Source organism: Hypanus sabinus, chromosome 10 (assembly GCF_030144855.1).
Source record: "Hypanus sabinus isolate sHypSab1 chromosome 10, sHypSab1.hap1, whole genome shotgun sequence".
NCBI classification, from domain to species: Eukaryota; Metazoa; Chordata; class Chondrichthyes; order Myliobatiformes; family Dasyatidae; genus Hypanus; species Hypanus sabinus.
In genome coordinates, this window is record NC_082715.1 from 89,491,981 (window position 1) to 89,510,235 (window position 18,255).

Here is an 18,255-nt window from a genome sequence, read left to right on the forward strand (position 1 = left end):
ATCAAAGTCATTAGATCAATTGGCAACTGCAGATTATCCATAGTGTAGGTGGCCTGTGGGAGAATCAGGACTTTATTAATGGGCATGTATGTGTGGGAGGACAGTTTACTGTGAAGTTGGTTGGGATATGGGATTGATGGGATTGCTCTAAGAGTTGGCAGGAATTCATTGTATACAATTATTTCCTTCTATGTTGCTATGCACTATGAAATATTAAAATACAGATGAGTCTGTGAATGGTCAAGGATATTACAGTTAGAATATAACTGGAAAAATATGATTGGAAAAATACACTTTGCCTGAAAACATAGAAATGGTGAATGGTAGAAAGGTTTAGTTGTTTTAAGGAGAACTGGGTGTCTTCATTCAGGTATCATTGCAAGGTAAATATGTGGGTTCAACAGACCATTAGGATAACAAATAATATGTTGGTCTTCACTGCAAGAGGATTTGAGAACAAGTGTGGGGATATCTTGCTCTTCTATAGCACCCTGCTCAGACCCTGCTGGATAATTATTTCCAGATGTGATATCCCTGCTTAAGGAAGAATTTATTCGCAGCAGAAGAGATTCTCCAGGTCAGTTTGTAGGATCACAGAGCTGCCATGAGAAGAGATTAAGCACATCCAGTTGATGACTTGAGTTTGGTAAAATGAGAGGTGATCTCACAAAAATGTACAGATTTTTTTTATCCCTCCCAGCCGGTAGGAGTCACAGTGTTAACATAAGGAATCAGCCATTCATGACAGGATGGAAGACATTTCTTTACCCAGAGGGGACTGAATCTTTGGGAATTCCATACCCAAGGAAGTCGTGGAGGCTCAGTCACTGAGGATATTCAAGTCAGAGATTAACAGATTTTTAGATATTAAAATATTCAATAATATGGGATTACTACAGGAAGCTAGTGCTGAGATTAAAGATCAGCTATACTCGTATTGAATGGCAAAGTATGAGGGCCCCAATGGCATATTTCTACCTTTGTTTTCTACATTTTTATATTTAGTTTAATATCACTTCTGAAAACAATATTTTCCATAGAACATTTCTTCTTTGGTAGTAGTGTAGACGTGTCAGAATAGATTTCTATGCCTTATCCTGTAGTTTTTGAATTTGCTCTGGCTGGCAACCTGGTCATTTCTGGGAAGCTAGAATGATTCCTTCCTGTTCTTTTCACTCCACTAAGTGAAGATTACTTGTATGTTTGCACATCTAATGTTTGATTAAATTAAAGGCTCTTAACCCATATTAAAATAAATCAAATTCAGTTCAATTAAGGTTGGAAATTTCCCCTCCCCAGCCAATGAATGTAAATATACCCCTTAGTTTATTTCCCTTGGCTTGAAGGTTGATTTTCAGTGCAACAATCCTCCTCTCCCTTCAGGTCTCCATTATTGTTGACGGAAGTCGGAAGATGGTGGAATACAGTGCTAAAAGCCAATCTGGAAATATCATGCATGTCATGTTCAGGAAGAGGGAACTATTCTCTCTGTTTGACAGGCAGTGGCACAAGCTGGCAATTAATGTGAAGTCTGGGTTGGTGTCACTTTACAAGGACTGTGAACTGGTCGACAGCAAACCAAGTGAAGACCTAGAGAAGATTGATGTCCACGGGAAAACTGCAATTGGTCTTCATGTCAGTGATGAGAATCCTGTTGATGTAAGTATTTGCTGAGAGATGAGGTGATATTAATGTGTGTGTGTGTATAAAGTTATACTTATACTTGAATTTATTGGATGTTTATTTTGGTTTTGTTTGGGAGTATTTTTTCCAATATTATTACTTTTTTCAGTCATTGGAAAGAACTTGCATTTTCTGTAATAAATTGCAACTAAATCATACTAGCACATCCAGAGTCATTCATTATCACTTTCATTGCTACTTAACCAGGCTTTTAACTCCCAAATTACCTGACCATGTCACTGCATGGTGAATTCCATTGTGTGAACATAAAAGTCTATCGCCATGTACAACATCTGCACTAAAAACACATGATTTGTATTTAAAATATATATTGCCTGTGTAGCTTTATGAGTACAAGAAATGGAGAACAGTTTTCTGCACAATTTTGTGAGTTATTTTTGGTTATAATAGGTTAAAAACTGCAATATTCAAGTATTAGCTGTTAATTAGTATGGGATTAATTGTTATTACATTGAAGAATCCATGAAGATAAATTAGCCAGCTGAGGCATAAAGTGGAAAGGAAAACTATAATGATCTGTTTTTTTGTCATCTTTAGTTTGACCTTCAAGAGATAATGATTTACTGCAACCCTCGGCTGGCAGAACTGGAAAACTGCTGTGAAATTCCGGGTGCCCTAGTAAGTAGGCCAGTTTTTTTCTCTCCAAACTAGATGATTAAAGTAGAGTTACTTTTGATTCATTAGCTCTAAGTCTTGGGTTCACCAGAAATGAAGCAGTCTTCTATTTAAAGCAAATCTAAGGTGATTTTTTTTCTCTCTCAAAGGGAACTGGGATTTTGGAATTGCCTTCCTCAAAGGATGGTGGAAGCCGAGACTTTGAATATTTTTTCCCTACTGCAGCAAATAGATAGTTATTAAGCAAGTGAGTGAAAGATTGCCATTGATAGACAGTAGCATCGAGTTGAGGTTACCTTCAGATCATTTTATTAAATGGCAAAGCAGACACAAGTTCAAGTAATCTGCCATTGTTACTCTTAATTTGTATGTTCATTAACTTATAGTCCAATGTCAGATTATCATTTTAATCACAATTTAAATTAAGACAATGATGCATATAAGCTGAAGTAGCAGAATGTTACATTTAAGGTGAAATTTAAAGAAATGACAAGGGTAAAAGAATGGGAGAAGTAATGAGGAAAAATTCATTTTCACTAGTAAAAGGTCATAGTATTTAAAGTGAGAGCTCAAATCTGAAAAGGGGAGGGTAAAATGAATTGATAAGTTTTGCAGGGGCCCTGGCAGAAATACTTAAAATGTTGATATCCACGGGTCAGGTGCCGGAGGATTGGAGCTCATGTGGTTCCGTTGTTTAAAAAAGGCTCAAAAAGTAAGCTGGGAAATCATAGGCCAGTAAGTTTGACATCTGTAGTAGGTAAATTATTGTAAGGAATACTATGATAGGATCTACAGCTACTTGGATAGACAGGGACTTATTAGAAAAAGTCAGCATGGCTTTGTGCGTGGTAGGTCATGTTTAACCTATCTATTAGAGTTTTTCGAGGAAGTTACCAGGAAAGTGGATGAAGGGAAGGCAGTGGATGTTGTCTATGTGGTCTTCAGTAGGGCCTTTGACAAGGTCCCCCATGGGAGGTTAGTAAGGAAGATTCAGTCGCTAGGTATACATGGAGAGGTAGTAAATTGGATTAGACATTGGCTCAATGGAAGAAGCCAGAGAGTGGTAGTGGAGGATTGCTACTCTGAGTGGAGGCCTGTGACAAGTGGTGTGCCACAGGGATCAGTGCTGGGTCCAATGTTATTTGTCATCTATATCAATGATCTGGATGATGATGTGGCAAATTGGATCAGCAAATTTGCTGATGATACAAAGATTGGAGGTGTAGTGGACAGTGAGGAAAATTTTCAAAGCTTGCAGAGGGATTTGGATCAGTTGGATGAATGGGCTGAAAAATGGCAGATGGAGTATAATGAGGACAAGTGTGAGGTATTGCACTTCGGAAGGTCAAACCAAAGTAGAACATACAAGGTAAATGGTAGGACACTGGGGAGTGCAGTAGAACAGAGGGATCTCAGAGTACAGGTACATAATTCCCTAAAAGTGGCTTCACAAGTAGATAGGGTTGTAAAAAAAGCTTTTGGTACATTGGCCTTTATAAATCGAAGTATTGAGTATAAGAGTTGGAATGTGATGGTGAGGTTGTATAAGACATTGGTGAGACCGAATTTGGAGTATTGTGTGCAGTTTTGGTCACCTAATTACAGGAAGGATATTAATATGGTTGAAAGAGTGCAGAGAAGGTTTACAAGGATGTTGCTGGGACTTGAGAAACTGAGCTGCAGAGAAATGTTGAATAGGTTAGGACTTTATTCCCTGGAGCGTAGGAGAATGAGGGGAGATTTGATAGAGGTGTATAAAATTATGATGGGTATAGATAGAGTGAATGCAAGCAGGCTTCTTCCACTGAGGCCAGGGTAGAAAAAAAACAGAGGTCATGGGCTAAGGGTGAAGGGGGAGAAGGTTAAAGGGAACATTGGAGGGGGCTTCTTCAATCAGAGAGTGGTGGGAGTGTGGAATGAGCTGCCAGATAAAGTGATGAATGTGGGCTCACTTTTAACATTTAAGAAAAACTTGGACAGGTATATGGATGAGAGGGATTTGGAGGGATATGGCCCAGGTGCAGGTCAATGGGACTAGGCAAAAAAATGGTTTGGCACGGCCAAGAAGGGCCAAAAGGCCTGTTTCTGTGCTGTAATGTTCTATGGTTCTGTGGTTAAGATTTACTGTTGTGTCACGTAAAAGTAATTGTAGTGCCCAATAACTGACATTATTCCCAATACTGCTAGGAGTGCCTATCTCACACAACCTCACATTGTCCCAGAACACACTATACACAATCAGCTCACCAAGACCTCTATTTCTGAAGAGAGCTGGACTACCACTACTCTCATCACTCTATAGATAAGCAGTAGAGAGCATTGTAACAAGATTAATCGCTGCATGGTACAGTAATTGTACAGTGCAGGCAGGAATATTCTACAATGGTTAGTCCAAACTACCAACTCATCATCAAGGTACCAACCATCAAGGAACTAAATACAGAAAGGTGCCTGTAAAGGGCCTGTAACATCATTAAAGATCCCACCCACTTTTCTCATGGACTGTTTGTCCCACTCCCATCATGGAGGAGAGTATGTAGCATGTATGCCAGGTCCACCAGACTCAAAAACAATTACTTTCCCCAAGCATAAAGCTAATCAGCATCTTCACCCACTAACCCACTGCTCCACACCCTCCAACCACCACTACTTGATCATTTCCTGTCAGTCACCTTACGTAAAGATATTCCTATGAGTCATGTCACTTTTTGGACATACAATCAATCTATGTATATGTTATCTTATGTATTTATATTTATAGTGCTTTTATACTATTATTGTGTTCTTTATTTTATTGGCCTTCCCCAGTGATTAAGAGAAAAAGCATATTCTGCCTGGTTAACAACCCAAATGATAGTATGATAGTGAACACTGATTTTTGTAATTTCAGGCAGAACCCTTCCCCATGTTTGTGTGCCCATTTTCTCTCCCTCCCTCTTCCCCGCTCTCACACACACAGTCCTATCTGTCTGCCTCCTCCCATTGTTCATCCCTCCTGCCTCCTCCCTCCACCTGGTTCAATCTGTCTTCACCTATCAGCTGAAGTCATATCTAGCCACCCTTCATACTCCCCAATCTGTTTCCGTCTATGCATCATCTCCTCCCTATCCTGAAATGTGGATCAAGACCCTGCATAAAAAAATCATTAATTATGTTTCTCTCTACAAAAGCTGCCTGACCAGCTGAGTATTTTGACAATTTCTGTTTTTATTCCACTAATATTATAGTGTTTCCAAACTGCAGCATAGTTATAATGTTCCACATTTAAATGCTAAATGACATCAAATCTCAGAAAGAAAAATTACTTGAAAGTGCAGGTGATTTGTAGGTTTGTGTCAAGATACAGTCTCCTTCCACTAGCCATTGCCTCTAATAGCCCATCATGCTATTAATATATTCTGTAACTAGTGATCCTGTGAATGCATTGAGAGGCTAGACATGTAGGGACTGTAGATTAAGCACTGGCTTCAGGACTGCAGTCCATATTCTCCCCACCACATCTCTGCTTGACCCAACATGGGAATTTGTGGATTATGGGATTATGGTCTCTGGCATTCCTGTGGATTTAAACTGGAAACCCTTTCAGATGCAAAAACAAAACAGGTGTCTCCATTATTCTCCTGACATTGTGGATATGTGTGAACTGTTCTGTAGGCCTTCTTAACCATGTGTTCAATAAAAAATAATAATACTGAAGCACAGGTTCGAAGGCACAGGTACTGAAGCACTGAAGCTGTTGTGGTCCTTTAGCCTAACTAATGACTGTTTTTTGGGGCTGAATGATGACATATTGCTAGTGATTGGATGAGAGGTGTATCATAAGGAAGAGTAATGTCAGCAGTCTTAAACCATTAAGATTATAGCTATGTGGGCAAAGCTGTTTTATTATTATTATAAATGATACTTTGCTCCATAATTAAACTATAAAATCTTTGTGTCCTCAGTGCTCAGCAGAGGATGTTTTTTATACAGCTCTGGTGGCATCAGAGGACTTTGGGAGGCGGCCATCTCTTCAATCAAACCCAAGAAGTGGGAGTCGGAAGGTGAGGATACTATACTGTCATCTTGGACTAGAACTTGCTAACTACTTGATAGAGATCCTTAACAACTTCAGAGGAAGGCAGTCGAAATAGGATCAGCAAATTGTTGGATATAGTTGTGTCCACAACATACTGAATTTGACTCAGAACAGTGAGATAATAGGGAAAGTTTATTTGTGTGTGTGTTTGTGTGTGTGTGTGTGTGTGTGTGTGTGTGTGTGTGTGTGTGTGTGTGTGTGTGTGTGTTATATACACACACATACACCATTGCTCAGAATTGCTTGCTGACTATGCTCAGACTGTGCTTTCTATTTTCTACTCCCTGTCTGAGGATTAACTGTACTTCTCCACTGTATATGCACAGAGTTTATTGTACATGTAGATTTTGAAACTTGGGTCACCTAATAGTTGGTATTGTACTTTAAGTATTTTGCACTTTCATACCATTTAAGTAAGATGTACTGGAAGAACAAATAAATCTTATGATATTAGGGAAACAAATAATTAGAAATTGTTCTATTTATTCTTAGTACCACTAGCAAGATTAAGATTCATAGTCTTGACCTGGTTTCCAGAACATTTAAGAAGCCAGTAAATAGTCAAGAATAATAATGGAAATTGAGTATCCCATACACCAACCTAAGTAAACAGTCTTTTTCCACCCCTAGGCCATTGATGAATTGTGATCTTGTGACAATCCAACTTTTACAGATCGATTTTTTACAACTAATTTGTAAGCAAAAAATAGTATTGAAGTTCTAAAATTGCCATGGTTTAATGTGACACAAGAGGTGCTGGAAATCTTGTGCAACACACAACATGCTGGAAGAACTCAGCAAGTCAGACAGTATACATGGAGAGCAATAAACAGTCAACATTTTGGGCTAAAACACTTCATCAGATGGAGATTAATACAGATAAGTGTGAGGTATTGCACTTTGGAAGGAAAAACCAATGTAGTACATACAAGGTAAATGGCAGGGCACTGAGGAGTGCAGCAGAACAGAGGCATCTAGGAATACAGATACAAAATTCCCTAAAAGTGGGGTCACAGGTAGATAGGGTAGTAAAGAGAGCTTTTGGTACATTGGCCTTTATAAATCAAAGTATTGAGTATAAGAGTTGGAATGTTATGGTGAGGTTGTATAAGGCATTGTTGCGGCCGAATTTGGAGTATTGTGTGCCGTTTTGGTCACCGAATTACAGGAAGGATATTAATAAGGTTGAAAGAGTGCAGAGAGGGTTTACAAGGATTTTGCTGGGACTTGAGAAACTGAGTTACCAAGAAAGGTTGAATAGATTAGGACTTTATTTCCTGGAGTGTAGAAGAATGAGGCGAGACTTGATAGAGGTGTGTAAAATTATGATGGATAAAGATAGAATGAATGCAAGCAGGCTTTTTCCACTGAGGCTAGGGGAGAAAAAAACCAGAGGACATGGGTTAAGGGTGAAGGGGGAAAAGTTGAAAGGGAACATTAGTGGGGCTTCTTCACACAAGGAGTGTTGGGAGTGTGGAATAAGCTGCCAAATGAAGTGGTAAATGCAGGCTCACTTTTAATATTTAAGAAAAACTTGGACAGGTACATGGATGAGAGGTGTATGGAGGGATATGGGCCAGGTGCAGGTCAATGGGACTAGGCAGAAAAATGGTTCGGCATAGCCAAGAAGGGCCAAAAGGCCTGTTTCTGTGCTGTAATGTTCTATGGTTCTATCAGGAGAAAGAAACCAGAGTAAGGAGAGATGAGTGGGCATATTATAAGCAGGCAGGTGATAGGCGAGACAAGGTGGGGGGGGGGGGAAGATGGGGGGGGATAAGGGAGGGCAGTAAAGTAAGCATCTGCAGAATTTCTTGTGTTTGGGATAAAGTAATATGCTGGAGGTAATTGGTGGAAGAGGCAAAAGGCTCATTACTAACTTCAAAATGCATTGATGCATTAGACAAGAACTCTCCAGCAACATCTAGGAAACCAGTACTTTGAAAGACGAGGATAGGAGGTGCATGCCATCCTGGCTTGGAAATATCTCATCTTTCCTTCGAGATCATCAAGTCTAAGTCCTGGAGTACCCCACCCAACAACATTATGAAATAATCTTTACCACATGGTTTATTGAGTTCAAGGCTAACCAATACATCTCAAAACTAATTACTGGCTGTCAATAAATGCCCTCACCCCATAAATAAATAATACTAAAAGGGTTTCAGCACATCAAAGGGAGAAATAGAAGGGATACCAATATAAGGTAACAATGTTTGAAGTCTAGCATCATCATTCTCTAAGTTCTTTTGTTCGATTTCTTTGCATTTTTTATATTTCTGACAAAAGTACTCTGTTTTGAGTGGGAGAAGTTACTGTAGATTCACAAATTCTGTTTTCTAAGTACATTGATACTCCCTTTGTGATTTACTGTTTTCTCTGAGTCCATATTTCTGCATTCATCTCGATGCCTGACACAGAGTTAACAAATGTTTACATTTGCTGTTCTAGCATACACTGACTGCACATTTCTTTCCAGTATCTTTCACATCAGTGATTCCTATTCTTTGGGCAGATGGCTCATGAGGCTTTAATAATACTGCATAAACAATGATACTGAGTAGCCCCACAGGATGTCAGCAATTTCTGGAAATCCCTCTAGACATCCTCAGCTTCTTATAAACACTGGGCATTTATGGGGGATTGTGGCATGTGTAAAAAAAGGTTGTGGGCCTTTGTTTTACAGTAATATTATGATTTGGGTATGATCGTGTAGTGATTGTATTACTGGGCAGTAAATCAGAGGCTCAGACTAATAATAGATTATCTGAATTCACACAAACTCATGTAGTGTTGGAGGTCAGGCAGCAGGTCAATGGAGGGGAATAAACAATCGACATTTCAGGCCAAAACCCTTCATCAGCACTGGGAAGGAAGGGGCTAGAAGCCAGAATATGAAGGTTATGCAAGGGAGGGAGGTACAAGCTGACAGGTGATAATTGATAGGTGAAAGCAGATGAGGGAGAAGGTGGGTGGGTGAGGAAGGGGTGATGAAGGAACTACTACATCGACTCAGGACTAGGAGGCTGGCGTTGGGCACAATGATGGACTCTCCACTCCTCCCTCTCCCTCATCAGTGTGTTCAGTTCATCTACATTAGCCACACTGCTATCTTCATAGTCTTGGGAGGGTATCCACCAGTGCCTTCTGTATCTTTGTGTTTTCTCCGAGCTCATCATTCTTGACCCGAGGTACTTGAAGTCTAAGACTTTCTTAATGGTATCATTCTTTATGGTCTTGAGAGTACCTTCATCGCAGTTGAATACCATGTACTTTGGTGTTCTAGCGTTTAGGTGAAGTCCAACTTCATTGCACTCAATTTCCACTTTTGTCAGTAGCTGCTGTGCTTCATCTGATCAGAGAGCAGGACTATGTGATCTGCAAAATCGAGATCTGTGAGCATAAATTGATGAAGGAAGGAAAGGAATAAATGGAAGAAGTAATGGGCTGAAGACAAAGGAATCTAATAAGATTGGAATGTAACAAAGGCACACAGACACTGTAATTGGTGCTGCAGTCTTTGGAATATCTGTGAAGACATCCTATCTGATTGCAAACACTGGTTGTAAATTGATTTTGATGCTTTGGTTGATTTTTATAACTTTTTTTGATAAAGAAACCAGTTGTAAAATGAAGTAAATTTGGACTTGAATCATCAAGTTATGAGGCATCACTTGGCCATTCATTGAGTAAAACAAAAAGGAAGGAATGTTTAAAATCCCTTGCAAGTGACAGGTGTAGCTCTGCACATGACAATACCAATAAAAACACATGTTCTTGCAAGTCACAAGTCAAGTGGGCAGTTATTGATGTTTGGTCCCTAGGGTAGGATGTGGGAAACATTTAATGAGATGCTTATCACCGAGAGATTAGTTAAGAGTCTGTAGGAGGTGTTTGGGGATTGAAGTATGAGGAGAATTCTAGTAATTCCAATTAAGTTGTTCTTTGTTTCAGGGTGACAGTCACTTTTAAAGTTAATTAAAATAAATATTTATCTTTCTAAATTCAATGTCTTGTTCCAAAGGTATTACAAGACCATTATTTCGGAATATTTAACTTACTTCGAGGCATTATGCTCTGATTTTTTTTGAATTTCTGTGTCACATTTGTGATTCACAGTATTTTACATTTTTTTTGTTTGGAAGTGATGAGGCCTGGAAACAGCAAAAGAAAGTGTCGATTGGGAGACTTAGAAACAATGAAGACATAAATGTAGGAAGGACTAGAGTGTTAAATTTAATTGTGTAATATGCCCCATTTTTTAAGTTTTGTTTTAACTAGAAGAAGTAACATGTGTTCTTGTATGTTCACATTGCAGAGAAGGAAGGTTTCCAGTTTAATATCCCGCCAAAATCCACGCATTTATCTGTGGTGCAAGATGTTGGAATCGTTCCAGCTCTCCCCCAGTTCCCTTAGAGTCTTGATTGAGTGAACATAGTTGTGAGATACGGAGGTGCAATTTGTTTCATGGAATATGATGAGTCCCTGGAATTCTCTCCCCCAGTGGATTGTGAATGCTAGATCAATAGGTGTGTTTAAAGTGGAGATAAAAAAACACAAGAAGTCAGGGAACTGGCTCAGAAAACAGTTAAAGCCATTATAGAAAATGTCATGATCATATCAAATAAGCAAGCTAAGCTTGAGAATTCAGATGATTCTATTTTTTGTGGTGTTGACATAATTCATTTCAGTTTTACTGGTATGCTGTAATTCATCATTCAGCTGAAAGCTGCTCTGATGTTAAATAGTCAAAATTCAGCTACTCGGCTGTTACGTCCATATATTGGTTAAGGATGAAGTTAGAAGCAAAATAGTGCAGGTGAAATACTTGAGCATTGAAATCTTGTAAGAATGGCTTGATGAGTACAATATGAATGGATAATTTAAATGTCAGATGGGCATAGCAGGTTGTTGTCTGGGTTGCATGTCAAACAAATATAATTCCCCTTTTTTTCTTGTTTGTGAAGTAAAAGGAAGAAAAGTGATTATTTTTCTCCATTTAATATACCCTTGATAGAGGATTTTGATAGCATAATATATTCATTGTTTAATGTTAGCCAACAAGTATCAAGTTAGTTAATGACAAGAGTGTTCAATAAGAGCACAGAACAAAAGATCTTATATGGATACTGCCTGTGTGGCATATCAGATTATAGAAGGTCAGTACATGAACCTTTGTGCCCTGGTTTAGTCACACATTTCTGGAACTGAACCATCTTCCTATTGTTTCAGTAGTATATCCCAATGCAGTGTTTAATAGGGAGGTTAATTCACCAGAGTGAGGCCATAGGTGTGCCCAGGGAAGTTCAGTACAGCAGAGTGAGGCTATTGGTACAGTTTAAAATGGAAAATGCAATAAGCACAAACAGTAAATGAGATTAAAGTAAGATAACCTACAATGTTAAGGAAGAGATGTTACACTGGACATCACAATAGGTTTGGCATTCTCAATAAGTGTACAAAACTTTTATTTCTTTCTAGGCACCTTGCAAACTGCTGTTCTCTTACAGAACTGTTTACACCTTCACCAAAGTGTAATGCCCATATTCTCTTTTGTTAATTCAGAGCATATCTTGGAGTGTTCCTCAAAAGGGTGATAAAGGTGACTCCGGTCCTGCTGGTGAAAAGGTAAATCTTCTTCAACCTTAATCTAATTAATTTAAAGTAACTAAATCTGGATTTATATTTTTGAAGCTCTCTCCTTAAACCTCTGCTGTGCTTACCCCTCACTTCAGCTGATTCCACCTTTGTGAATATTTTCATTTGTTTCAAAATTGTAGAGCCTCATGCCATTTTCATCAATATCAGTTTGCAGCCTATTCTGTTTATCAACAGAATTAATTTTCTAATTGATTTATTCTTCATCTCTGCAATGTCCTTATATATTGATCTGTAATTCTATGGGACAAATCCACTTTCCACTCAGTAATTAAATTGGTCCTTGTGTTTCTAAAAGCTGCCCTCCTCTTGGCTTTTGAATTAATCCCTTTTCTATTTGGTCCTTTAACCTCATTGCACATACAATTAGCTCATCTTTGTAATCTATTTTGCTTCATAATTTGAACCATCTCTCCCATAGAAACAAAACTCGTAGAAAGTTCCACACACAGGGGGAGGCCATTTGGCCCATCTTGTCAATGCCAGTTAAAAGAAAGCAACCCAATTTAATCCGAACTTCAGGCATTATGTCGGTCTGTATCCCTGAACACCTCAGCTCTTCGAGTCAATTTCTAAGTGCTGTTTGAATGACTTCAGTATTTTATCTTCTCCTGATCAGGCAGACAGTAAATTTCAGACCCCTGCCACCCTCTGGGTGAGAAAACCTTCTACATCTTCTTTCTATTCCTTCTATTAATTACTTTGAATTTTTGCTTCCTTGTTTTCTTTATTTCTTACCTTAGGCACAATGGTGACTCTGCTGATACCAATGAAAGCAATCTGAACCGCTCTAGTTTTTCATCATAACTATAGTTTTCCCATCCATCCTGACAACATCCTCTCCAGTGCAATAACATCCTTCCTGTAACATGTTGACCAGAACTGTACGCATTGCTCAGCCTATAGCATAACTAGTGTGGTATACAGTTCCAGAGATAACTCTCTGCAATTTTATTCTGTGCTAATAAATGAAATCATACAGTGTGAATTTTAAACCATGTTATTAACCCTTGTTAGTATAAAGTTACGTGGATATATATTTCAAGAATCATTTGTTCATCCACAGCATTCTCTGTCCTCCCGTTCCACCTTAGACCTCACTGTCCTATTTTGCATCATTTTTGAGGAAGAAATTTTGCACATAATTTAAGAATTACATACCTTTTTAACTCCCTCCCTGTCTTAAGTAGTGAATGGATAACTTTCTCTTCTTTCTAGGACATATTCCCTTCTTTGCCATTATTGGCACTCGTTCTTTCTGTAATATTCTCCATTGCTTGGAAATATTATAGCTGCAATGTTTATTCATCACACTTTCTTTGCTGACATTTTTCTGTTTGTGTTATTAATTATGCAGCTACTTCTAATCCTCCCACTTTCTTTCTCACATATCGAGAACTGCAACACACACTTTATGGTTTTGTTTATATTTAATGTTTTGCATTTTTCTCAATGTTTCTTGTCTGTACATGAACCAGTCTTTTTGGTCATGATCCATTGATTTCATTGTCTTCCTCTACCCCAAGTGGGTAGTCCTTTTCACCTATTATTTGTCTGTTTGCTTCATGAATTCATAAATGGCTATTACCCTGAGGTGAAAGTATGAACATGTTTTTTTAATGGTACCATATGAGTCTGAAGCCAACTAATTTTGATCAATTACAGGATTAAATTGCTTCTGGTTCAAATGGTATTTGAAACATTTGGTATTAGCAGAACTACTTAAACAAAAAGCAACGCCTCTTTTGTTAACTGACAAACTTCCCAAGCTCACTGCACAGCTGCCCTCAAAGCTGCTATTATCCAAAGCAGCTCTCCAGTGCAATTTTCTGGTAGAAGCCCACTGTAAGTGGCAAACACAATTCAGTCTGGCCCAGCTCAGGGTGTTCCAATATGTCATCCTCCAGAAATGATCTGACATTTGAAAAGGAAATTACTTATCCTCATTCCTTCCCCTGTGCAATTTCTTCCCAATATAATGAATGGCCCCCACTCCATGTGTGCAGATTTAGTCAGCAGATTTTCCAGTGTAAATGAAGAATATGTGGAAGTTTGAATGGAAAAACAAAGAATAGTTAGCTGGGGAAAGGCTGTCAGTTGTGTGGAAGTTAGGGAATTTTTTCATTACCAATTCCAAACCCAACTCGCATCCATGTAAAAAATCCCCAATTAAAGTGAAGCAGCTGGTTTTAAGTAGATAATACACAGTCATGGTTTGTATTTATTTGGTCTCATTCACTTTTCAAGAAGCAATACATCACACATAGTAGAATACCTTCAGCATATGGTCAGTATACTAATGAAAGTGGACAAATTTGCCAAATTTCCAGATGGCTCACTGAGAAGCTTCAGACAGAAGATGAGCTCTGTCCATTTACAATTGTGTTTGTTAAAGAAGCAGTGGCCATGTCAATTCCATAAGACCGTCAGACATATGAGCGGAATTAGGCCACTTGGCCCATCGAGTCCGCTCCGCATTTTTTCATGGCTGATCCAATTTTCCTGACAGCTCTTATCTCCTACTGTCTCTTCCTATCCCTTCATGCTCCAACCAATAAAGAATGTACCAACCTCTGCCTTAAATGTACATGAATATCAGGCCTCCACAGCTTCCCGTGGCAAAGAATTTCACAGATTCACTACTCTCTGGCTAAAGAAATTCCACCTCATCTCTGTTCTAAAAGGACGCCGCTCTATTCCGAGGCAGTGTCCTCTAGTTCATCAGATCTTACTTAAGTACGAGTGTACTGGTGAAGTTGGCAATTAAATATTTATCCTATTATTACTACAGACCAAAGACATACAGATAATTGAATGCTTGGGCCCTTATATTAAGCCACACACTCTAACTTTAAATGAATCAAAATGGAACAAAGAATAAGACACATGTCAATGATAATAAATCTGATCTAACGCTTGTCAAAAGACAGATTCTACCTTGTTCCCCGCTGCAAATGGTTAGCAAGTGAACATAAAGTTAGGAGTGTTACTATAAAAGGTAAGTGCAACAAGAAGTTTGTTTTCCATTAGAGGAGTACTGGAGGATGGATTGGAAGTACCTGTTGAGACCTGAGGGTGATTGTATGACCCTGACAAAGTGGAGAGCAGATTAGAGATGGGCTTGCCCACTATTGTCTCACTTTTTCAACCAATATTTTCTTGGCATGTTGAATCATTGTCAATTTATAGAGACACTTAAAAGCCACGTAATCCAGCCAGTAAGAATGTTTGCATTAAAGTTACCATGTGACCTAGGGAACACTGTAGCAGGTTGGACGTATGTAGGTTGTAATACCACCCTTTCAATAGTTTCTTCCCTTATTAGGAAAACATAACTTCCATAGAATATGCTCCAGATTGTTGGCATGCAACTGCACAACATCAGTAAACATCATATTCCTAAAGCCAAGCATTGCTTGGTGTGTCCAATATTTCAGCATGAGAAATTAAAGTGCTCTACTTTGAACCTCTTGGACAAAAAATGTGGTTACAGTGGCTGAGAAAATGTGCAAAAGTCAAAACTGTAGTCATCATTTTTTGATTTTTTATTGTTATATTTCAAAGCAGCAGTAGTAATTCAATTTTGCTTTTAAAATCATATTAAACAATACTGTAAATGGCATATGCTGGGTGAATGGCTGCCTGGATTAATTGACATGAATCATTGCCAAGAACAAGGATTTAATTTAATTTATGCTCAAAACTTCAGTTTAATAAAGTGATGTGATATCTTGAATGTTCTGTATGTCACCAGAATAACATCTATTTCCAAGAAATAATTTCTTAACGTGCTTTGTGTATTAGCAGCCTGCAGAGAGTATGCCATGGATACTGTATCACAGCAACAAGTAACTAATTAAAATGACAGAGCAGAAACGATTCTCCTGATTATTCTTTGCTACTCAGTATTATCATCTACTTTCTACTCCCAGGGCACTTTCCTTGCCCCTCCTCTTTTTGCATCTGGCAGTACTGATGTGATGCTGGCATAGACAGATCCCTCAACAGGTGCCTGTGGCAAGAACCTTCAAAACTCCATTCCCACCAAACCAATAATCTTGCCCAAGTATGATTCTGTCCTCATCTTTATTGGCAGCTATTTCCAATTTTGCATAGTGTTATAGATTCATTCATAGGTTTATACAACAAGGAAACAGACCAATTAGTCCATGGAATCTAGACTGACTATTTACACATACTGCATTTTATTCTCTTTTCATTTGTATTAACTACCCCAGATACAGTACTACCATTCAACAAACAGACTGACTAAGTTATAGTGGCCAATCAAACTACCAACAAGAATATTTTTGGTATCTGTGTGAAAACCAAAGCTCCCTGTGGAAATCCAGTGGTTTCAGTCACCCACAGAGGAACATGAAAATACTACACAGATGGCACAAAGGCTAAGAATGAATCCAGTCATTTGAATTGAGGGCACTCTATCCATACATGGATTTCTGGCTTACTGTGTAAGACTACAATATTTTATGATGTTTGCTTTTATCAAAAGGCAGATCCTTTATTCTTACTCACTTTTACAACCTCCCTCTCACAGATTCAAGAATAATTATTACCTCTCAACCATCAGTCTTTTGAACCAAAGGAGATTACTTAATTTAACTTCACCCATCCCATCACTGAACTGTTGCCACAACCTGTGGCCTCATTTCCAAAGGTTTTTAATCTCATCTTCTTATTGCTTATTTATTATTATTGTTTTTTTCTTTTTGTATTTGCAGAATTTATTGTTTTTAGCATATTGGATGTTTGTCCATTATGTTGGGTGTGGTCTTTCACCAATACTATTATGTTTTTTGCCTACAAGGAAATTAATCTTAGGGTTTATATGATGGCATATAAGTACTTTGATAGTAAATTTACTTTGAACTTTGAATTATTGGGATATGAAAATTATTGCTTAGAAATTGATTTCATTATCACATTGCATAATACTTTAAGATGAAATAGGTTTTTTGGATTGATGTCCTGCATATGCAGATAAAAGTCACACTAGTGTGGGGTATACTGCCAGTGCTGCATACGCAGTAATATCTGAAAGATACTAATTGCAAGCCTGTCAGAAAAACTGGGTGGAGGCCACATTTGATTGCTCCTAGCAATTGAGGAATGCTATTCATAAAAAGATGTGTCCCACTGCAGAGCATCAACTGATGATAAGTATAACTGATACCATTTTGCAATAAAGCATCAAATAGTCTGTTCCTGCTTCTACTTCTTATGTTCTTCAGCTGCTGAGACTTCATCTGCAGGTTCCTTTTCTGTATCTTGAGATGATCAGTGGTTTATTGTTTTGAACTGATCATCATTACTCCAAATGAGCTTTAGGAGGGATTTATTGTTGTTGCTGAATAAAATTGGGCTCCAGTGGCTTGAAATATTAGCAATTTAATGTAATCCCCATCTCTTGATAGCCAATTCATCAATATATTAATATGTGTGTTACTCTCAACTACATTTTGCAAAATGTTATGAGCCTTTGACTATTGCTAACACTTACAGAGTAGAGCTACTCTGAAGAAAGTGGTTTGTGCATAGAAATCAGACTGCATAGAATCAACTGCTATTCATCAGAATTTAAAAGGAGCAAAGTTAATCCCTTCATAAGCAGTGAAGTATGACCTGCAAAGCTGCAGGGGAAGCAACATGATGTATCATCTGGGCTCCTTCTAGAGTTTATTGGTGAATTGCAGTAAAGGGGGTTGTTTGTTTTATTAGAAGACTAAGTAAAGGTAGAGAAGTTTCAAATGAATCCCCTCAATTAAAGACTCTGTTTTTGCACTAATAGACAATACCTGTTTTGTCTCCTGTGCTCAGTGCAGTGATCCAGCAGGTGATGCTGTGCACAGTTATCCCCCTCCTGTTTCAGCTGACTCTGTGATTGTGCATCTAAGCACTTAGTCTCTGGATTTTCCAATATGTGGTTGTCCAACATGTAAAGCATGGGGCACACTGCAGTGAAGTACTTGCACCAGTTCAATGTGTACAATGAGACACCCCTGTTCTGATGACCATAGCAGAATGTAATTTGCAGGAATCATTTTGTATTCAAATTCTGTTTAAATAGTCTAATTTTCATTTTTCCTCCAAAAGTAGTAAATCTCACTTATTCCCAGGTTATACTCCATCTGCCAATTTCTTCCCCAGTCTCAGAACTCTTAAATATCTGTTTGAAGGTTCTT

General features: G+C 38.3%; 1 protein-coding gene across 1 annotated transcript in view; it reads left to right on the top strand.

Moving 5' to 3' along the window:
• The window catches only part of LOC132401339 (collagen alpha-1(XXII) chain), a 258,324-nt gene that overhangs the window by 130,982 nt on the left and 109,087 nt on the right, over positions 1–18,255 (top strand). Inside the window, exons 6-9 of the mRNA XM_059983468.1 lie at positions 1,384–1,659; positions 2,242–2,322; positions 6,264–6,362; positions 11,960–12,022. Of these exons, the coding sequence (XP_059839451.1) occupies positions 1,384–1,659; positions 2,242–2,322; positions 6,264–6,362; positions 11,960–12,022 (519 nt within the window). The remainder of the gene's footprint in view (positions 1–1,383; positions 1,660–2,241; positions 2,323–6,263; positions 6,363–11,959; positions 12,023–18,255) is intronic.